Source organism: Venturia canescens, chromosome 5 (assembly GCF_019457755.1).
Source record: "Venturia canescens isolate UGA chromosome 5, ASM1945775v1, whole genome shotgun sequence".
Lineage (NCBI taxonomy): Eukaryota > Metazoa > Arthropoda > Insecta > Hymenoptera > Ichneumonidae > Venturia > Venturia canescens.
Window position 1 is genome coordinate 8,413,292 of NC_057425.1, and position 23,653 is coordinate 8,436,944.

General features: G+C 48.4%; 1 protein-coding gene across 2 annotated transcripts; it reads left to right on the forward strand.

Moving 5' to 3' along the window:
- Positions 1–1,551: 1,551 nt before the first annotated feature.
- Positions 1,552–22,104, forward strand: net. Of its 2 annotated transcripts, none has more exons than XM_043419557.1 (2): positions 1,552–2,097; positions 19,475–22,104. In XM_043419557.1, exons 1-2 carry the CDS (start codon positions 2,028–2,030, stop codon positions 20,854–20,856), a joined length of 1,452 nt encoding a protein of 483 aa, XP_043275492.1. In that variant the 5' UTR covers positions 1,552–2,027; the 3' UTR covers positions 20,857–22,104. The 2 variants fall into 2 exon arrangements, with proteins under 2 accessions (XP_043275492.1, XP_043275493.1); XM_043419558.1 differs by lacking the exon at positions 1,552–2,097 and adding an exon at positions 17,143–18,955.
- Positions 22,105–23,653: the final 1,549 nt, after the last annotated feature.

Consider the following 23,653-nt stretch of genomic DNA (forward strand, 5'->3'; position numbering starts at 1 on the left):
AGAGAGAAAATGAGGGGCGAAAGCCAGCGGAGAGAAGGAGCTACGAAAGCCACCAAACTCTCGGGGACGACTGGCGCCGTTCTGTCGGCCCCCGACGCCCCCACTCTCTCTCTCTTCCATCGCGCTATTCCGCTCTCGCCTTCTCTCGAGATCGCTCGATCTCTCGCAGGTTTCGCCAACAATGGGTCCACCATTCGATGTCCTCTTCCTCCCACGAAACAACAACAGTGGAGCTTGCATCAACCTACTGAGGATACCGTGACGCGAGACCAAATCCTCACGATATTCGTAGTCACGGCTCCACACACTCGAACTCGAGGAACCAACTCCAATTTCAGTCCTAGACGATCGCAGCCTTGGAGTATCCCTTTTTCGGGGGGTGTCGTCGCTTCGAGGGTCGCTATTATCGACGAGGCGTAACACGATCGGAAAATTTAGGGTTTTTGGGAACGGATGAAAGGGCTGGGGGAAACACGACCGACGGAATACTGTTATTTTCTCAAGTATTGTGACGTCAGGAAAAATTGGAAACGATTCTCTCTTTTTGAATGGCTTCGGAAAATTTGATAAAAAATTTGATTGCTCGATTGCTTCGGAAGCTCAAAATCGCCCTTAAAAGTTGGGAATTCGCAGTTTCCTCGATATAAACTTCGCAGCTTAAGTTTATCGATCGATTATATTTTCTCGTGTTTTTTTATCACGCGACAGCTATTCGGAAAACATCGTAAATTAAAGAAACTTTCAACATTTGGTTCGCTATACGCCAAAACGACATTAAAACTTCTTTTCTTTGAAAGTTCAGACCGCAATTTCTTGCGGGGAACTTGCGACGATGCGTCAGAGAGTAATTCGAAACATAATTTTATTGGGATTTTTCCACCGTGATGTTCACTCGCACGAAAAGATCTTCCGGCCTGTATTTTGGCAAAACGAATGCTGAGAATTGAATTTGATTTAAAAAACTCGAATTTTCGATGGACGACAGACTCGGTGTTCGGAGTAAACACGGGGAGTTTACAAAAACACGAAAGAGCGTGTTCAGCCAAATGGTTTTTTAGTGATTGGTTAATCCGCGCTCGTAAACAATCCGGGCTTGGTCCTCTCTCGCATTGGGCGGGCCTCCGGTTCATAGCTCTTGAGGCGAGCGATCGCGGTGCAGCAAGACTTCGAAAGATAGCTTGACAGGATGGACCGGGGTACAACACGCACGAACACCCACACAAGTCGCGCCCAATGCTCGATGGGGGACGGGAAGCGAGAAAAGGAGTGGGGAGATTCGGTCGAGGATCAGGACCCGAGAAGTGCATATTCGAGAAGAGCGCGAGGGAGAGAAAGTGAGAAAGCGAGAAAAGGGACGAAAGTAGGGTCGTCGTGTAAGTGGCTACGGGAGGGAGTGAGAAAACGAGATTTCGGAGCGGTTCCAACGTCGGGTTCACCCTCACTCGATATACACGCACTGTGCGCGCGCGCTACTCGCCGAGAACGAGGGAAAGAGAGAGAAAAATGAGTGAGACACAGTCGCGACGAAAGGCAACCGCGCGTTCCTGCACGCGGCCAGTCAGTCCGTTGCCGAGCGCAAGCGAAGGAGGATCAGAACTCCCGTGTTCGTTCGCTCTCCGAGATAATCCACTGAAGACGACGATTATAAAAGTGCGAATTCGAAATTTAGATAAAAACCGTACGAACTCTTCCCGCGGCGAAGTAACCTTCGATGAGTTGTTTCGTGCTCGACTTTAAACTCGTTTTTCTCCCCTATTCGTCGTGACTTTTCACGATACAACCAAAGGAAATCGCCCCCACTGTCTGACTGGATTATAAAAAACTTAGTGCCCCCGAAAGAAAACAACGAGGAAATTCCTCGAACGTGCTTCCCGATCTGTTTGTTTGTTCGGTCCTTGCTCCTCTCGCAGGAGAGCAGTGTTACGATATTTGCTTCGAGTGCCCAGGAAAATTTGTTCATTACTTTTCCTCGTCTTGTGCGTGAACAACGTGCCTCGCTAAAACACCGAATATTTATTTCCATATTCATGCTCGCCGATGCTACGATGAGCGCCCACGTGGTGGAGTCTACCAGCGAGCTGTCTGCCTTTATCAAAGGTAAATATCACTTTTTTACCGTCGTGTTTACTTGCTCGGCGTTTTACGAGGCTCAAGAAAGCCACCTTTTCGATTCTCCGCCTCGAAGTAACCTCGTCCAACAGCCACAAAGAGATCGTTCAAAATCTCGTATAAAAGAGGGAAAATCAATAGGATTTTCTTTCCTGAAAAAAATATGCATCGAAGATATCGTGCCAGAAGAAATCCGCGTGAAGATTTCAATTTTCAAATTTAAAGCTCAAACTTCAGTAGCCAAACGCGAATCGATTCGATCCCCAAAAAATAAATCTCCCTTTCAAACTTTCATTTTCCATTCCTCACGAATCCAAGAGAGAGAGAGAGAGAGAGAGAGAGAGAGAGATCGAAAATCTCGAAAATCCAAAATACTCCAAGCACCGAGGGATTGAGAAAAATATACACGTGGATGAGGAGCGCCGGGGGAGTAGAAAGAGCGGAATGATAATTATTGTTACGCGAGGCGCCAGCCGGACGATTGTGAGAGCGCAGCTGGGAGCAGCGTCGTATATATAAATATGAAAATAGAAACATAAAATAAATTAGCATATCGGAGTTCGGGCCAAAAATACGACGGCGATGAATCGATCGGCGCGCGGGATCGGGAGGGAAGTGAATCCGCGTTCGCGTTTGAAATTTCGAAGGTAGGAAGAAGAGGCGCGCTGAGTGTCGCGCGAGGCTGGGAGCGAGCACGCTTCGGGATAACGAGATACGGAGACGGGAGTGAGAAAAGGCATCCGATAGTTCTCGTGTCTGAGCGAACCGCGGCGGGAACTACTGGCCAAGTCTCCCGAGACGCTGGTGAGAGCGAGACAGACAGGGCGCGGCGTGAGTCGGCGCCAGCGTGGGTCGCCGCACAGACGCCCGCACCCGCCGCGCGGTTCGAACGATCAGAGAGAAAGAGAGAGAAACGGAGAGAGAGAAATCCGCGAGCGCCGCGGCGTTAGTTCCAACACAGACGACCCCTGACCGCACTTCTCGCGGCCCGAGATCCCCTCTGCGGCTCCTTCCATATCCACACTCATTTCTCCAACGCATGGAGAGACAAACGTATGGTAAAATATGAAAATGAACTGCAGCGTTGAGCTCATCGAATCTCGAGGATCTTCTCATCCTCGGGAGACTGGAACTCGAACTTGAATCCCGACGGTGACCCTGGGCCGGAAGTCTGTCGTAGGCTCGCCGGAACTCTGAAGAAAAACTCAAACTTCCGGAAGAAAGGGTCTGCTGAGAAGCTCGCGACTTTATAGGGCAGTATCACTAGGTCAGTTGGTCCATTCTTTCTCCTCGGAATTTTCTGCCCCGTCCCAGCCTCCCCGCAGGCTACTTCCTCGTCGAGGGCAAAAGAGGGATCGAAATCGTGGAGCGAGTTGTGACGCGATCCGCTCGAAAATGGACTCGTAACGTTACACGAGCGAACCGAAAATATTGTCGTTGCTCCCGGCTGAGCGCGAGAGGACAGAAAAGATAAAACCTGTCGTCCGTATCGCTCAAAGACAACAATACATGTGTACACACGCGACATGCGCGTCGGTGAATGATCGAGGAGCGATAAATTGACGCATGTTTCAGGGTCTAGGTCAGTTACGATTGACGTTATTCAAATATGTGTAGAAACGACATCGAGAAATAGTCTTGAACGCACGAGAAATTAGTGCGATTCGATCCTCGGACGGGAGCTGCGAGAGCCTCGAGCTTCATTTTTCTCCATCCGTCACGATCCCCACTTCGGAGAATTTTATCGCGCCCGCATAATCGTGGATCTTGATCGCGTCTGGAAAATTTCACATCGCTCCCGTGACCACGTTACGATAATAACTCAAACTTACCGCATATTCTTATCACCAAAAATATAAGAAGGAAACGACAACGCTCGTTGCTCCAAACAGTGCTCCATCCTCGCGACCAAGCTTTCTCGCATTTCGAGCACCCACTCTTCCTCGTTCCTCGATGTATATGTTTACATATATCGATGAGGCAGCTTGTCGACAGTTGTTCATGAATTAACCACCTTTTTCCACCGCTCCACACGCGCGTATACGAACGTTTTTATGACGGCATCACAGACTGGAAGACTTGAGGCAATATTCCTGCTGGCTCTTTGCACATCGCGGTCGCTCGTTTTCGCGCTCGGGCTAAACGAAACGATAACAAACGTCGGCCACGATTGCGTCATCAAAATAGATCCCAATTCGTGTGTGTGTGTGTGTGTGTTTTGATGCACGACGAAATCGGTCGGGAACTGAGAACCGAAGAAATACAAATTTCGACAAGAAAATTTTGGTTATTTTCCACTTTCCTCGTTCCGGGAAAATTTCTTCGTTTTTCTTCAACTTTTTCGGACGGTTCGAGATCATTTTTCCTGTCTCCGGTCCCGCAGAAATGAGGGGATTAGGGAAGAACGGGAAAGGCAAAATCGGTGGTCTCTCGCCATATTCGGGCCCCCAATTTAAACTCCGCTAACTTCAATGTACACATTTGGGCATTCTTCGTCAACACACAAAGCCAAAAGATCGTAAAGTTGAGAATTAGGAGTGAAAAGGGCTCCGGTGTAAGCGATACTCCATTGTGGGTGCTCGACGATCTTACGACCCTTTGGATCTTCGGTCCCTCGGTCTTTTCCTCCACCTTTTTCCCGTTATAAATATCGCTCGAGGGATCTCTCGTAGTTTCAACTTACCGCAGCAAAAAGCCAGAAAAGGGGGGGGGAGCGAGGATGAAAGAGCTGGCAATGTGCTTATGGCCGGGGCAGTCACAGGTACGTATTGTCGGAGAGCATGACTACGCTTTTGAGTGTTCTGCTCCCATGTCGAACAATATTGCACCCTTACGTCGAGACTCGGACCGATGCACCTGTGACCCGGAGAGCACCTGCTAACCTGCAACGAATTCCATTCTCTTTGCTTTCGTCTCGATTTCCTATCGCTCGTGGGCAAACTTTCGAAAAAAGGCGAGGCGCATCGCGAGCGTTAAAAAAGAGAAACGAAATTTTCGGCGGCGACGGAAGGGGCGAACGAAATTTGGCGAATTTTGGTGGAAAATTCGAAAGAGGAATGAAAATTCGAGTGGCAGAATTGGGTTGAGCACCGGCACGAAAACTTCCTCGATAGTAACATCGATAAAAATTGAATTGAAAGAAAAATACAAAATTGTGAGAGATTCGTTGAATGAAATATTAATTGCTGATAAAATCCCTGTAATTTGAACTTTCTCACTCATTCGGCTTCATCGAATGCACGTTCAGCGACTCCGAATCATGGATTTCGTTGCTTCTCGGTTTCGTTGCCATCGGTATTAGTCTCGCCTGTCAATAACTTCTCTCGACATGGGCAAACACGAAATACACACCTGATAAATACGTCAAGCAAGTGTACAGCAGGGGGAGCGCAAACGCGAGTGTGTGAAGCGATCGTGATCAGGGCGTGCCACGAGCGGAACTGGCCACGCATTGCACGCGCTCAAATTGAACGAGCTAAATGTGCGAGCTCACGATCGGGCTTGACTTTTATTGCCGAGGCATTTCCGGATCGGTTGTACTCGGGAATCGCGATCCCTTTTTTTCCATTCTATCTGTCCCGCATATCAAAGCTCTTCGTTTCCCCCTTGCCCCCGGCCTTCACCGTTCCTTACGTTTGCACAGGTTGCGTTACGAAATAATAATTGCTCGGTCAGGCTTCGCCTCGATCCAGGCGAAGATTGGGTGGTCAGCATGAATAATAAACTTCATAAATTTACGCGCGCAGACCTTAATAAATGAGCGCGCCAAGGAAAGAGTGAAGAGTCGTTTTATGTGTGGCACAATTCACATTATCGAGCTCGCCCTCGTGCGTCATTATGCGAGGAAAGTGCCTGCGACCCTGCGCGATGCTCAGCCCTCCTTCACGCTATTTCCGCAATCGCTATGCGCGCTCGGGACACGGAAATTAAGCGCGGCCTTCGCCGCGCGCGACGACGGCTGCGAGCGATCCCCTTCGAGTGATATGTACCGAGTGCACCTGTGCACACGCATTTTTAAGGTGCTGCCACTTCATCATGCGAAAATGAAAAAACAATATTTTTGTTTTTCCAAATATCAATTATCGATTCTCCGCGTCGATATCGCGATCTTCTCGTTGTTTATTCATACACGTTCGGTAAAAATAAGTTCCGTCGGCGACTTCCGGCTTCCCGAATTCCGCGGATCCCAAATGCCTGGATGAAAAGACTTTTGTAACGACGAATGCGACTGTCTTCTGTGGGTGAAATTTCACGTTATTTGGGACTGAAATAAAATAGTAGTGAAATTAAGTTTAAAGCTACGAAGACTGTTGAATAGGAGACTTTATCAGTGACGAGGTTGCCCAATTCCTCGCTGAAACCTTATCGAGACGTACGAAGTTTCAATAATAATCAAATCGGAGCGTAATGAGAGGCGAGAAAGTGAAAAAAACGAATAAAAAAAACAATCGTACAAAAACGTGTCTGCGAGTGTGAAACACGATAATGGAGTAAGAATGTGTAAACACATAAAACTTCCATTTTCGCTCTCTGTTACATTAGTGCGTCGTTCAAGGTCCCACGTGGAAATGACTATGCGTATTATAGAAATAATAATAAAGATGAAACGGCGTCGTCTTATCAATATTTTGAATGTTTCGCTTCCCGCCTCGCTGGTGTACGGGCGAAAAATAGATGCGGAGGCTCTCGAAGGAAGAGAGACAAATTTTCAAATGTTTACACGAACGCTGAGCATAGCGCGGTGTTCTCAAATCGTCTAATAATCGGTTTCGCGACATTTTTGTTTTCGAACGATAAAAATAGACGTTCAGCGGCGGGGAAGAGCGAGAAAACAGTGGCGGGGGCATTCCAAATCACAATTTTTTATGAAATCACCGTCGCGACTGACCTCCGTAAACTTTCGTGGCGATTCACCCTCCCGATTGTTATTGTGAATTTTATTTTTGTCCGGCGACGGACGCTCCGTCACGCGGACGTACCGATAACCCAATTAACGCAATGCCAAAATATCGAGTTGATTTAACGCGGGGAAACTTACGTCGGTGTTAAGCAATTTTTTATATTTTTTTCGCATTACAGAGACTCTTGCGCGGCGTCGGATGTTCTACGAACTGGGTAGGGTTCAATGTGTCAAATAACCGAATTGTAGAAGGCTCGATATTTCGAAATTTTTTAAGTTGTATATTTCCGATGGATTATTCAGCAGACTACGCGCTCAACCGAATATATTCTTTCTTTGAATTCGTATTTACTCGAAAATATATATTTCGATAGTTTTCATTTCTAATGCAATTTTAACAGAGCACACGCATGTCAAAAGTTGATATTTTCAAAAGAAAAATGGAGATTGTAATTGTTTATAGACAGACCAGATTAAAGAGTTACTAAGAATCGAAAGTGAATTTTTCGAGGCCGTAAAACTTAAATATGCAGAATAGCGATGGCTCGAAAAGGCGAAAGTCAAAATGACGATGGTTTGAAATTCGAGATCACCGGTCTGAGTAAGCGAGTGAGTGAGACGCGTGTGTTTTGAGCTCCGTTGCGTTTCTTTATTTTGATCGGTCGACTTTCCAACGTTTCGCCATTTGGACCGTTCCCCTTTTCGGTGTTTCAGTATTTCAACCTCAGTAATATTTTTAGTCTTTCGTTATTATATTTTCGAAATTCTGAATATTCGGAGTATTGCTGATTGTAGTAATTTATGAATCGAAAGAGATGGTCGAATTTTTGGAAAATCGATATTTTGTCGTCGTTCTGTGGGCTTTTACATTCCATTTTCGACGCAAACGTCCATCGAACCTTGAAGTTTCTACTTTATTTATTTTCGACATTGAGAGCTCCATATAGTCGACTTCATCCGTCTCCGTATTTTACCATTCGAAGTTTATAAACTCGAGATTTGAGCTCTTCGAAATTTTAGTAATTCTGCCATTTCAGTTCGACCCCCAAAAATTCATTTTCTGCTGCGTAATATATTGATATTACGCAGCAGTCAAAAAAATACGAAACTCTGTTCTCGCGTTAGCAGTCAAACGCGCAGGCAATCGGAGACCCCCTGCTGAACTATCAAAATCTTGCATAAATTTTTCGATTCTTCTTCATTCTCCTATTGAGCTCTATAAATACTGTGTACACACATATGACACTCCGCGGTAGCAAAGCTGATAAGAGAATCAACATATTTGCTTTATCCGCGATAGCGCAACGAATGTTCGAAGACTCGGGGCGGCACGGTTTCTTCGTCTGTGTGTTGCTTCCACATTTCACAAGATCTGCCTCCGATTCGTTAACTCTCTAGCCATACACCGCGTTTCCACACATGTTCTCGATACACATGTAGAGCAAAAACCTCCAAGGCCACGCGTGCTCGGATCGTCGGGCCTAATTACCGCCGAGTAATTACTCCCCGGGACGATAACTCGTGATAAAGGGCAATTCTCGCTCAGTGTTACAAGCGTGCTCGCGCGCGGGAGCTCTTTACATAAAAAAGCACTTTTACATCGTTACGCAGCAGTGCGATGTGTCCCGGTTTCTTCATATTTATTTTCGCCAGGCACTCGCGATGCTTCCGAATGCGTTAAAAAGTCACGAGTTTCAGAATCTTTTGAATAATATACGTCTTGACCCTGCGTTTCCGGATGGAAAGAGCTCAAATAATCATTCGCTCGCGAACGGAGTTTGCATCGACGCGCGAGGTTGCAATTTCCGGCCCCCGAGGAATTACCATCCGTTCAATGGAACATTAAATCGTTCAATTTTCAAGCGCCTGCAGCCGCTCGGTGGTTTTTCTTCGGCATTCCTGGATACGAGAATGAAAAACTTTGCGTAAATCTTCGTCAAAATGAAACGAAATAACAGCGATCGCTGATGCTAGAGGGACTTTTCATGCAGAGAATATCGAAGTGAACGTTTGTCGCACTCGTCGGAGCGAGTTCGGCAGCGGAGGGACGGAAAAAGTTCGCAAGAGACTCACGCCTACGGGGCGAGCGCGAGCGTTTCGGTTTGCGGATCGTTACGAAAGCCGCGAATCCGGATTTAATTAAGTTTCAAATGGCACGTAGGTAATTAGTGGCTCAGAAATATCTCCGAGGTGAGATCGTGACATGAAATATCGTGGCTGTCTTCAATGAATTATTTTTATTTCACACCCACGTGTTTATCCCCTAGAAAATTAGTCAAGAATTTAATAAAATTCGTTTCCCGAGCGCTGACTCGAGGCAGGGAGTCGAGCGCCTGAGAATCGGCCTTTTCCCGAGCGTCGATAAAATACCACGGGAAAATCTGCTCGAAATCTAATCGGCCGGACCTCCAAAGCCCCGTTTTCACCAATCGTAAAAGAAACCTCGGATTTTCAGGAGCTCGAATCCGCAGAAAAAGGAGGAAGAGAGAAACGGCAAAAAGCAACGACGCAGGCCGCCTCGTGACGCCACGTACTACGCGCGCTCGTACGTTCAGTACATTGAAGCAAAAACGGCGAGATGGAGAGAGACGGAGATGGGAGCGAAGAGGGAGGAAAGACCGAGAGAGAAGCCGCGCACGTAGGAGTCGCGACAGCGCGGCGTCGGCGGTGCGGAGATCGTGAGAGGTCCGATCTCGCGAGCATATCTGTGCGCGCGAGAGGAGTTAAGAGACGGAGCGAAATGAAAGGAGCGAGGGAGAGAGCGTCTACGTCGCCACCGCGTCGCGGCACAGCTGGTGACCGTCGCCTGGCTCTCTCGCCCACTCGCCAAATAAAACCTCGCGCACGCACGCACACACGTTTCGTTCCGTGTACCTCTTTTCCTTCTGTTCGTGCCGCTGTGTCTCCTGCCCAGTCGTGCTTAAGGCACTATACAGAGGCAAGTGCGCCGGAGCCCGCGCTTAAGGAGCGCGCGAGCACATCGAACGAGTCGACGAGCACGAGAAAATATTTGAGCGAACGTTTTTTTCCACTTTTCCTCAAACTGCGCTCGCGAGCTCGCGAATTTTTGGCTTACTTTGAGCGTGTGTGCTCGTGGAATTCGTCACGAGACGGACGACGATTCTGCGGATATCTCCAGAAACTCGGCAAAACTTCGGCAAATGCTTTCGCGTAGATGCCAATTATTCCGAGACACTCCGATCATACTTTCCGGCCTCGAAGGAGCGAGCTACCCGCGCGAACTCTCGAATAGTCTCGTTCTAGATAAAAAAACGTATTTTCGTCCTCTCATAAAACGTTTTGGACTCCGCTTTTGTAAATAATTGAATGTTCTGCTTTTATTACAAGAGGGAAAATTGCGCGCTCCGACTGCAAGCCTCTTCTCCTCGGTCTCCTCGCCCCACGAGAGCTAGTTTATGTACTCGATGTGTGGAGTCCACGAGAGACACAAAATGTGCGCGAGGGCAAGAGACAGAGCGACCGCGCGCGGCATGGCGCTAGCCAGATGGCCGGAGCTCGTGCTGCGAATATTATCCGCGAGCAAGGCTTTGTACATCGAATGTATAGCGCGCGTGGATGTTGATGTGTAGTTGTGGAATATCAGCATCTGGGTATGTCTATTTGCACACGCACACGAGGCTTCGAGAACGTTTTATGATAATATGCTCGCGATGCACTCCACTATTCCGCGTCGGGCTTGTATATAATTTTGTGAATTTATATATCTGCGCTGGGCTACTTAGCCACCTTTTGTACGAGCTACTTCCGCTTTCTCATCCCGCTGTTATATTCTTTTTTTTCTCCTTATTCCTTCACTTTTTCTTTCCTAGCAAACTCACTTATCTTTGTGAGAAACGGATTTTTCGAGATCTTCGATCGGAAATTGCCTGTTTAATCTGCTCCCTCGAGAAAAAATAGTGAATCATTTGCTCCATTCTGGAAATTTCTTTTGGGAAAAGTCAATGGGTTTTGTAAGCGAAGAATATCGTTTCGTTCGTTCCCTCCAAAGTTGATCGATCGGGAATAAAGCTGCGTCGAAAGGAGCGCGAAGTTTGCTGTCGGTCCCGCGTTTCGACATTCTTGCGTGGGCCGAAACACGAAAATAAGAGGGAGAGAATAAAAAGCGCGTCGGAGTGAAATATTCGGTAGAGGAGAATTAGTCAGGGGACACGTGAGTCACGAAAATATTTCGGCGGCGCTTAATCTTTTGGAGAAACTGCGGCGATGTGGCGAGGAAGTGCGGGGACACCCGCTCTCCGGGAGCACATTCGACGGGCGCGTAAATACTCGAGCAGAGCGTCGTCGGCATTTGTCCGGCGACACTTATTATTACAGTATTCTCGAGACTTGGCAAGCCTCGGACGGCCAAATGGGCCACTTTTCGCGCGAGGCTGCTGGGGTCGGAAGCACTCGAGCTGAGAGGGCAATCTTCGACGGGCGCGAATAATCCTCAGCTCGTCGGACTCCGGCCAGAAATCGCGCGAGCGTTCGGCCGGTGCGTGTGCAATCTCGCTCTTGTTTTCGCTATTTTTTCTTGATCTTGAGCGAACACGTGGATTGCATTTAAATCCGTGGCAACATCTGGCGGAGCACGGGCAGCGAGAGGAGATCGCGAGCGATGAGTTTCTGACGTGTGCGACGTCGATCGAGTTGCGAAATCCGTACTCGCGGACACGACCAATATTATTTTCATCATCATTATTCCTTCCGTATTCTTACCGCGAGGATCGTAAATTCTTGTGCGAAAGCGTCTCGTTGACTCCGCTGTTGAAATTACGAGCAGCAGCAGCAGCAGCGTTTTCGCCTCGAGATAAAATACAAGAGGAGGAAACTCGCGGAATTTATTAAGGAAAAAACGCTCGCTGGGAACCGCGCTTGCACAGATGTCCGACGCTATTTTTGCGGCGGTTCTCCTCCTCGAAAAACAGAACACCGTCGATGCATCTCGCACCAGGAAACTCTGAAAAAATCCCGGAGCTTTTCATGCGAGGAGATAAAACATGGGGAACGAAAATTGGAGTGAAAAGTTTTCGAATCTCGACGCACCTCCCGGGGCGCTTCAAAAAGTCCTCAATCATTCGATCGATCGAGTCGCAAGAAGAGTATCAATTTCGCAAGACGCAAGAATTTTCCAAGATCGACCGTTTCCCACGTCGAAAACATTGATAAGATTCGATCAGCAGGCATGGATCGCGGGACGAGAAATTTCGTCAACGCTTTCGCGAGTCGGTTAGCTCTTCCGAGGGGGTTCCGATAAGCTTGAAATTCTTCAATGAAAAGACCGATCGAGGAGTCTCGTGGTGTACATATTTTTGAGCGTATTCGAGGGGCGCGAAGGAAACGCTCTGTTTTCGATAAACCGTAATCTGCTCTGGCGCAAATGTACACATTACAAGTTCGCGTGCGCGCGCTCGCATGGTGTACAAAGATTGGCTATTTTGAGAGCCACGAGACCCCCGAGATTCTCAATGAAACGCACCCGCCGATAACCCTGATGTTATTCTCGTTTTTCCCCTCTCTCTCCGTTCGCTCTTTCGCGATTTCTCTCGATTTTAATGTCGATTCGCATCCAGCAGCCGCATTACGCGGACGATTTCGTTGCCATTCATCCTTTTTTGTGCGCGCGTGTTCGCTCGTTGCAAAAATAAAACCGATGCGCATTGCACGCTTGAGCGGCGGCCCTCGAACGGTCCATTCTTTCTTTCGTCGTCTCTCCTCCCTCGTCCTCCCTCTCGCTCTTCCTCCTCCAAAACAAGAGTGACGGCTCTCGCGAGATATGTTTACAAAACGCTGCGTACTGTGCAGGCTGCCGCTGCGTTTAATCGCAAGCGAACACGCCGCGAGAGATCGATCTCTCGTGTTCTCTGCCGCGTCTCCTCGCGCGGTGGCGCCTGTCGCTGACCTCGAGGACCTCGATCAGCGCAAGACGCGAATCACGACGAGACGCGCTCTCCCGCGCGACCGCCGGCTCGTTGCGGTTCTCATCGTCGCTCCGCACGCTTTTTCCTCCCGAGGCGCTATTAACAATTACGAATCGATGAATTTTCGGATAATTAAATGCGGAAGAACCGCAGCTCCGAGCGCCTTCACGCGGCGAGGGGTAATTCGGGCTCGAAGTGCAACGACGACTTTCGTTACGACGAACTAGAATTCAACGCTGAGAGAACAAGTCATTGGAATAAAATCAATTTCTGTTGAATCGATCAGCTTTTTTCTCAGTCGATGAGAGCCTCGCTTTTTTCCGAGCAATTTCTGTACCGTTTTCAATCACACTTCGCAGCCTAAACCGTGCCAGTCCCGTACCGTCGGGGGAAACTCGAAAAACATTTCATTATCCCCCTCCAATTCGTGAGCTTCAAAAAAACCGTTGGCACGTCATAAGAATGAGATACTCGCCTATTGGAGCTGGGGCTGAGAATAACCTAGCGAAGTAGAACCGCGCGAGCGCGAGCAGGATCGTGAGAAAGTGTTTTTCATCAGAGACATGAGCCAAGTGTGCTTCGAAGATTATCGAGAGTCCCGACGTGCAGAGCCACGTGAGCGGGCGAGTGTACACGAGAAAACAAGACAGCAGATGGCCGATAATGTGCGCTCACAGGATGGATTTATCCTGCACGTTTGGCCCCTGCTTCGGTTATCTCTGGAGAAACTCGATAACACACGTTCAGCGCCTTCCAAGTGCGCGACGTACCTAAAGATCCGACTCGGTTATCACAAGGAAAAGAGTGGGCGAGAGAGCTCGCCCGCGCTTCTCGGCTCGCTAAAGAGAGAAAAAGATCGCGGGACGTGTCTCTTTTTCGAGATCGGGTCTTCCCGGCTTTCAGAGCCAGGTGTTCGGTAGTGCGTTATCTCTTGCTTTTCAGCGCTCGTACAATCGGCCCGTTCGAGTGTGAGGTCCATGAAAAGCCTCGCAGCTCGTTCCCGCCTTCCGAGATTGCCGACTGGCTCGTTCCCTCTCCGCGTTTCTCTTTCGATTATATTTTTATCTTTTTCCATTTTTTGTGCACCCGCGCAATTTCGCCAAGACACCAGGTGCTTTCCCCAGCGCTTCTTTTTCTTATCGCGCGACCCCTCTTTCCCCCTCGTCGCGAGGGAAAAGTGAGCGACCGCCGCACTTTTTTTCCAAACCATTTTTTTCGCACTCCCCCTCACACCGAGCACACACACACGCGAACTCGGACAACGCAATAAATCTCAAAGTTATAAGAGACCTCGAGATTGTGAGAATTGCAAAATTCCTCATACGCGATCTCGCACGATCTAGCGATCAGCCTCGACAAATAATTTATATATTTATATTACGTGTATCCATATGCTTACATGGATAGACGCACGATGATAATTTATCAATATTTACGAGCAGATAAGCGACACCGAACCTCGTGTTGGTATTTATGTTCTCTCTATCTCTCTATTTTTTGCTCAGCCCCCCGACCGCCCCTTCTCTCTCTCTCTCTTCGCGCCTAAACCCTCGATATCTGAGAGCTCTCATCGTCGAGGATCGCGTCCCGCGGGAGAGACACGCGGTCTTTCCGCGATTTCGTATCTGATTTAATATCGCACACTGACGCATGATTAATGTGTGAACGTGAATGCTTACGGGGAGTTTAAACTATTTGTATTTATCTACGAGCTACTACCCGGTCTATTAACGCCTCGATAATCTCTCTCTCTCTCTCTCTCGCGGGGAATTCATCGCGAGTTTATCCGCGCTTCTCCGTCTCCCCGCGTTTCATTGGCACTCGCGTAGTCGCTTTTATTCCCGAACTGAAACGATCCGCAGTACATTTTATCCGAGGGTATTAAAAATTGACACTCCCGCGCCGCCTGGCAATAAATGGCGAGGATATCAAACGTCGCCGGACGCCCGAGAGTATCGACGAGTGGGAACCGCCGCATGAGTAAGCGGATCGAACGATACGAGCAAGGATATCGTCTTCCTCGATGCGCTCTCCCCGCACCCGGCAATCGTACGTTTCCTCGTATATTTATGCATCGCCCCGCGCGTACACGCGTCCCCTGATCATCGCTGTATCGCTAGAAATCAACGCTGTCCATCGCACATGAGCATTCTCGCATTAATTGCCGGTGAGAACTCGCCCGCGGGCAGCAAACGCGAATATCAATTTACAATTTACGCCGTCATCGCGTCAGGGACGAGAGAAGCCTCGCGTCGGATTAAATTTAACAACAACGGGTCATTATTCACACGAAATAGGAGCAATTAGAAAAAAAAAACACTGGCGTCAGCTCACCGACGAGTTGCCGGGTAATTGTATGATTACTACGGAATTATGAGTTGCGCGTAACTAGCTCGTTTGCCGGGTTAATATATTAAACGTGTACGGAGCGAGTTGTACGAAAAATTACTGTTTTTATAGGGAGGTCGAACCATATCGAAATTAGGATAATAATCGATACGGAGCGTCGCGAATAATGCAAAAGTTTGGGGAACCGTTGCCACTAAGAAAAAAAGTCAAGCAACGAAATGTGCGGCATGACGCGGTGTCAATGAAATATAACGTCACAGGGTTAAATATACGAGAAAAGAGTTTCACATCGAATTGCAGATTCATTCTCTCCGAAAACATCGCAGTTGAAGAAGTCCAATAACATCAATTATTATTGAATCAACAATTTTTTTTTTTTTATTATTAAAAACATAGTGAATCATGGAATGATGTGACGAAGATTCAGGAGATAGGAAACAATCGAACACACACGCCCAAAAGAAACAGACACACATTTTGCCCGGTTGATACTAAACACAATCACGATTATCTACATATAATAGACAAAGTATATCAGGCATTACCCCCCACTCTGATGGTACTGCTAACCGTTGGCTATTAATTCTCTCATGGACGACACACACAACATTGAGCTTCAATTAATTCGTGATAAATGCGCGCTCTTCGTATAGCATCGACGCGATATTTAGTCACATTCGATCGTGTGAGATTTTGTCTGCGTGATTTTTTCGTGTGATATTTAGTCGTGTTAGCGGCGAACGTTAAAAATGAGAGTGGACTCGCGGATTTAAAATTAGTCACATCAAATTGATCATCATTTCGTCGCGATTCTTCCGAGACTTGATCGAGGAACGATCGTCCTCTCGTTTTCTCATGTACTTGATCGTCCTTTGACCGAAGTTCGTTAATTTCGTTGATTCGCGTTCGCTCCTCGAAGAACGTTGGTGGTTGTGCACGAGAGAGGATTCGGCGATCCTCGTAGAAGGGGTAGCTGTAACGATCGACGATAAATCGAGGAGGGACGGTGTGAGGGACGATGAAAGAGAAGCTCTCGACAGCAGAGTGCACTAGCTGGAAGGAAACGTCGGCGTCGCGGCGCCGACCTACACACACACACACACACACACACACACACACACACACACACACACACACACACACACACACACACACACACACACACACACACCGAGGGAATTCCATAAATACAAATATATAGCGCGGTTAGCATCAATACACGGCCGTGCATGCGGACGAGCATCGTCAGAGAACAGTGCTCGCATCAAGATCGGCGCCCGAAGGTCCGAGACGCGCAACAGCATGTCTGTCCAGCGTTCGCACAGGCTCGCACACAATCGTGTGTGGAATTGAGCATGGAGATGCTGCACGGTTGCTCTCGTTGAGCTGCATTACGAGGCTGATGTCGTAATAACGCTCGCGTGCCTCCACCCTCTGCCTCTCTCTCTCGCCCTCTCTTTTCTCTTCTCTTTTCGCTTTCCTCTTCCTCTGTCTTCGATCTATCCATTACTTTGCTCTCATTCTTTCAATTCTCTCTCTCTCTCTCTGGCTCTCTTTCGTTATCCACCCCACGCGAGCAGCTCAAGATAGCCGACGTAATCGAATTTACTGTGGCGGGCAGTTTATCGCTCGGAGCAACAACAACAACGAGCGGCGCGACGGCGACGCCGCGCACTCGATAACAGCTCGAGATTGTCGACATTACCGCTGTTACATTTCATGGCTACAGATATGCGCGCGAAAAGCGTCGGAGAGGGCGGGGGGGGGGGGGGGGGGAGGAAAGAGGAAAATAGAAAGACAGGCGAAGGAGGAGCCTGGCTGAAAGTGCACACGTGCGCGTATCCACGTACGTTTTTGTGTGCGCGAGTTTGTGATGACTAGCCTGTTAAAAGTCTGAAATAGAGCGCATCCGAAAAGCAGTTTCATTGGACACAGGTCGGAGCGAGACTCGCGACAATCGTATCGCGTCGGTGCTGCTCCGTTGTTTTTTTATTCGAGTTTCGTTGGAATAAAAGTATAGCAAGGATTGGACGATCGATCGTAAAATCGGTTGGGAACTCGACGCCGCGTAGTTGCCGGGCTTGATAAGAGGCGGCCAACGGTCTCTTGGGGCGAATGTTCGATTGGTTCCCCCAACAGGGAATCGCATGCGAATTCGTACAAGCTCCTTCGCCGTTCGTTTTCCTCTTTTTACCTCGCAGTCGCGGAGCTTTTTCTTTCATACTCCGTAACAACGATCTCCTCTACTGTCATATCGACGCGAGGATACACACGTACAATTGTTTTATGTGTACGTATGAGACGCCCGCGACTCCTTGGAAAAGCAATAAAAGGAGCGACGACGAGGGGAGAAGATCGAACGAAGAGGAGAGCCGCCTGGCGCCACTGCCATGTGGCTCGGCGCGACCCGCCGGGACACGATCTTTCCTCGCTCTCAATATCGTTTTTCTTCTCTCGCTCTCCCTCTCTCTCTCTCTGCTTTTTCTTATTTTCTCCATCTCCGATGTCGCACTCGACTTGCTCCTCGGAGAGTCCATCCACACCGAGAACGCTTTTCGCGAAGGAAAAGCGCCGTGAAAGCGGGAGGCTCCAGCCCGAAAATGCTTCCGAATTAACGGACTGAGATCGCCGGATGTGCGAGTTCGCCTGAAGGGCGTAACCTCCACCGAGCGAGCGGGATAATCGACATCGGCGCGCTCCCTTTTGCCTCTCGGAGCGCAGAACTGACGCGAACCACCAAGGCGTGCATATACCGGAGCAATCTGTAATCGCGCGAGCGAAACCTGAAACTCCTCGCGAACGCCATATACGTCCAGGTCGACTCGTTGTTGTTGTCGCGACTGCGGTGACTCTCCCGAGAGAGAGAGAGAGAGAGAGAGAGCTCCGGGTAGCGAAACTTCTCGCGAAGGCGATAAATTATTGTCGGTGACTATCGATCAAACCGGCATCAGCGATCCACGGCTCCTCGGCCAATTATTTGCCGGTCGTGCACCGCCTCGCGCGCGTGTGTGCGTGCGTGCTGGCTGCGTAAACGCATACACAAGCGCGGTAGCCCCGTACAAGAGAGCTCTCGAACTCGATGCTTCTGAAATATGATATACTCGCTCTCTCTCCCCCCGCGTGCGGCCACGGCGTTGAAACTAAACGAGGTAAAAACGTTGTGAGAATATCTGGCCAACGATACATGCGGACGCCGGGCGCGTTCTCATTCCAAATCGTACATTGACAGGGTTCGCGAGCGGTGTGCGCGGGAGCATCCAAGAAATGTAATTTTACATGTACGCGGCTATAATATAATTGGCGATCCTCGAGCGAGATCGCGGCGTACGTAACGCGGGCCCGAAAAGCCCCCCGGCGGAATTCTCGAGGGCGCAATATTCGCCAACTTGGCCCGAGCTTGTACGAATGCGTGTGCACACGCTCCACCTCCCTGTACATGAGCCATCTCAAGAATGCGAGGAAGAGAGAGACGCGAGCGACGAGCAGGGAGCGTGTAACAGCAGGAGTTTGCCGAGTCCCCGAGCTCCGAGAGCAGACGAGAAACTAGCAAGAGAGAGAGAGAGAGAGAGAGCGGGAGATTTTCTCTGTATGTATTGTAAGTCGGATTCTCTCTGATGCACGAGCTGCACAGCGGCAGAAGGATTTTTCACCCATCCCCCCCCGGGTGGGCCCATCGGTAGGCATTTCACGCGATAAAAACCGGTAGCTCTTTAACATCCTTGCTTCTCTCTTCTCCCCAGCTTGCCTCGACTTTCCTCTCTCCTTTTGCCTCTCAACTCTATCGCTGGAGCCTTCTCGTTGCTCCTCTCTCGCCTCCTCATTCTTCTTCTCCTTCTTCTTCCTCGTTTTCGAGCCGCACGCTCGAAAGCACCATTTACTATCCTCTTCTTCGAGCTCGTCCTTTCATCCTTTCATCCTTTATCCGCTTCATTCCCTCCCGACTGCAACCTTCCCGCAGCGCTTTACGGTTATTACCTATTAAACGTGTAATTACCGGGTGCGTCTGCGGGTTTGACTGACGTCGATATACGTATGCGCGTTAACGGCGCTCAAGCTGCGCACATGCGCGGATGGATTTATTTATGGATATTGTATATATTATAGAGACACCGAAAAGCGTTAGGCACCTCCGTAGGACTCGTCTGTGATTTCCAGTCTAATGTTCCTCCCCCCCCCTCTCTTTTTCTTCTTCCAGGCGGCGTAATGGCCGCGAATTCCGAGAGGGACGCTGGTTTCTGCAGCGGCGGAGACGAGGACGACAACATGTCAGGCCTACATTCGCCGAGCGCCTCCGAGGACAGCGTCGAAGTCCAAGTCACACCGATATCCTTGAGGAACAAGAGGAAGCTCGCGGAGCCCCGGAAAATCCAAGAGCCCAACATGGCACCCCTCAAGAAAAGAAGGTTCGAGCTTGTCGAGAGAACCACCAGCCAGAAGGCAGTCGCTAAGAGCAGCGGCCTGGACATTCCGGTGATCCAGGACGAGGAGTCGAGACCAGCCGGTTCGCCATCCCCGAGCCCATTCCGACCCTGGAGCAGTCCTGCCACGACGAAGGGTCACGGCATCCCTGGGAGCAGCAACAAGGACACGAGCGGCTCCGAGGACAGGAAGATCTCGCGGAACCAGGAAGACTCCCGAGACAGCAGCAGACTCGAGAACCAAGATCCGGAGAGCCTGAGACGGCACGAGGACGACCGGTGGATCGAGGAGGAAAACAAGAGGAGGGAGGAAGAGACTCGGAGGAGATACGAGGCGAGGATCCAGGAGGAAGTCATGTCCAGGCTCCAGGAGTCCGACAACCGCCGTCTCCACCATCGCCATCATCACCACCACCACCACAACCATCTCCAAAATCATGATCAGCGACAACCCCCGCTCTCCCCACTCTCGCCGCAGCTCGTCGCGACTCCGCCACGTTCTGCGTCCGCGAATTCCACAAGCTCATCCACCCCGAGACGAGAGAGTCGAGGGAAAGGACGCTTCGAAACGGCCCAGCCAACCAGCCTCCCTCCGCTCCCGGTTTCCAGGCTGCAGGAAGAGCCGCTCTCCCTGGTTCTACGCTCCGGGGAACCGCCCCGCGTACCCTCGCATCCAGGAGTCAACGGCTCCTACGAACGCTCCCCTGCACCCGGCTACGCCTCCGACCCCCTTCGTTCCTCGCCCCACCACCAAAACGGACATCGAACCCCGAGCACCAACCACTCCGGGCACCCAACCAGCCCCGGACAGTCCGAAGCTCAACAGCAGCAACAACACCACCAGCAACAACAACGAAACTACAAAAACATGACGCGGGAACGAAGGATCGAGGCGAACGCGAGGGAAAGAACGAGAGTCCACACCATCAGCGCGGCTTTCGACACCCTCAGACGCGCCGTCCCAGCTTACTCGAACAATCAGAAACTCTCGAAACTCTCCGTGCTCAGGATCGCGTGCAGTTACATCATGACCCTGAGTAACATCGCGAATACGCCCGAAGGCGAACCTACCACGAGCGCTTCGCTCGGGGCCTGCGTTGACCTCGTCTCCAGGACGATACAGACCGAGGGAAAACTCCGAAAGAAGAAGGACGACTGAGCTATCGACTGAATTGGCTTTACGAGAGTTTATGAAACTCCGGTGATTTTTTTTTTTTTTGTTTTTTTGTTTTTTTTCGTTTCTTTATTTGTTCGACAGAACTCGCGGTCGATCCGCGCTAACAGTTTACGAATCTGTTCAAAACACGAGGACCTGGTGTCCTCTTTGGATTTTCCGTCTCGAATGCTATTTTTTTTCATCGAATTTATCGGCAACAAATTTTTTGGATATTCGATACTCCCAAAAGGGGAGCTCGGTCATCGGTCGATGCTCAAAACTGCCCTCTTCCGGGATCATTTTTTTCGTCCCTTCAAGCTTTTCATTTCTCTCTCGATATTATTCAGAGCACCGAGCTAAGTCTGGTGGGAAAAGACATATTTTTGGAGGATCTAGTGTTTCTAGAGTTTGTAAATATTGTTGTAAGAGCGATGTATACCACGAGGAAAGTTATAACGAGATACGCAGTTTTCCTCAGACTACGACAATAAAATGCTGATTTCTCAAAATCTATTGAAACTCATCGAATTACCGAAAGTCTATCGATAATCAAACGACCTTTAATATGATACACCGCGTCGCGATTTATTCCCTTCTTTCAATATACGCGATCGAGGGAACCCTTATTGTGCCACATATTTGTGCGAATGTTCATCATTTAAGCGGATTAAATAAAAATAAAATCGTTATGCTTCCAGCCCCATTGGCCGACTGAACGCCGAGTACAAAAGATCTGACTTATGCTCCTTCCCGTGAATGCGTTTTATGCTGCTTGTCGAATCGAGCCTCGCAAAACTTGTGAATAAAATGAATAATTATATTCGAATAATACGATACTTCATAGTGATAAAAATTGGAATAAAAAATGGAATATTAAGGAGCTTCGTGAGATCGAGTATTGCGTCGGAAATGTGTGAACGAATGTCGAATTGAGTCGCGAGAAAGAGTAATCTTCATACAATTTCATTCAACAATATTATTGTAACTTCGAGTTTAACGATTATTGTAATTGCGGAGAATTATGACAGATATAAATCTATTAAATCTTATTATTAATATTATTATTAGTAATATTATATTGTATAAAAAGTGGAGAACGAGATCGACGCTCGAATCTCGGACTCGGTGTCCTGCATGTACCTTTATAAGAGGCGAGGGTGAAGAAAAATCCCTGTCTCGATCGTTCAATATTTCATTCTTCTTTGAATTTGTCAAAGTTCAGAATAAACATTAAAGTGATTCCAAAAAAGAGATTTTTTCAGTTTGTGTGTGTTTTTTTTTCGTCTCGTTTTGACACGGGACGAACCTCCCCATCCTCTCACTTTTCCTTGTCCAGTTTTCGAAGCGTTGTCGCACCAGGCGTCAATGGACTGTTGAAAAACATGGAAAGAAACACGTTCGACCTTATCGCTCGAGGCTGCGGCATAATTAGAGGTGGAAATAGGCGAATCGACTAGAGTGCTGCACTTCGATAATGCACTTTATTGGGTAAGCCAGCTATTTTGAACTGTGGAACTTATCACTATTGATAAACTGAGGAAAACATTTTGGAGTGCAAGCTAACTTGGAAGTAACTTTTAACGTACTGACAATGCCTCACTCGAGGTCGAATTCGTCGAGACAAATCGACTGAAAACGTTCATTTCTCGTACGGCGTTCATTCTTTACGAAAATTCAAAATTTTTTGTGCGACGATGACCTATAAAAACATTACATTCGTCGTTTTGCGGGACATTTTGCTTAAGTGGAGTCCTGCTGTAGAAAGTCAAAAAGAATTCCAACGTTCCTTCCATTTTTATACATTTTCCTTCCATACGAACCTATAAAAATCCAAAAAAATTGCGAAATTCTTTTATTTACAGCACATCGAAGTGATATTCTTCTTCTTTAAAAGCTTTTTATTCAAACTCCCTAAAAATATAGAATTTCGTAATTTTTTCGGGTTTTTATAGGTTCGTATGGAAGAAAAATGTATGAAAATGGAGAAAAAAATTGGAGTTTTCGTTTCAAACAATAATTACGATCTCCACATTGCACACAGCTGAGAAATTCCGAAAATCAGACTTCGCGCATGAACCATGTACAAACTAGTATTTCTCATCCTAAGAAATGTTTTTGTACTTTAGAAATATACTTGAAACTGTACCGAAGAGTTCGCTACAGTGAGTTATTTCCGTCGATCCTAAAAATATTCCCGAAAATGATCGATTTTTTGACTTTCCAAAGCAGAACCCCCCCTTAAATGAACGATTTCGTCAAATGATTCGCTATGAACGAATGAACAACGATCGTCAATACAAAGTACGGACGTGGCTTCGGGTATGACGCGTTAAAAAATAAATCAACTTAGCCCAGGCTCGTTGCGCACAAAATTCAAATGTATTCTAACGAGAATGATGACCTCGCCAAGTGTCGTTGACGCGACGATTCGCGGCTGCGATTATCGAGTCTCTAAAGTCGATGAAACGAGCGAATTTTCATTAGCTGTTGAATCGTTTGGCAACTGAATCAATGAAACATCGTTGCAGTCGAATTCGCAGGCGACCAGCGTCGACTTTAGTTGACGAGACGCAAGGACTTTTCGCACACAGGGACGAAGAAGCAATCTTCGCACTGATTCACCCATGCAATTTGGAATATAAAAAAAAGCCGGGGATGATCGACAAAGCGAACGATTCGAAAAAATACTTGGTGCGTGTTCGACGATCGTAATCCTCGAGATCGCTGTCCCCGTTTCGGGGCGACTTAACGACCGCGCGAAAATGCGCTTTGCTGACCGTAGCCCGGGTCGTTCGCACGA

What these genes read in the sequence shown, in the direction of transcription:
- net (XM_043419557.1), top strand. Translation starts at nt 2,028, where the DNA reads ATGCTCGCCGATGCTACGATGAGCGCCCACGTGGTGGAGTCTACCAGC. An exon ending in GCTGTCTGCCTTTATCAAAG is followed by an intron (nt 2,098 to 19,474) that starts GTAAATATCACT and finishes TTCTTCTTCCAG; the next exon opens with GCGGCGTAATGGCCGCGAAT.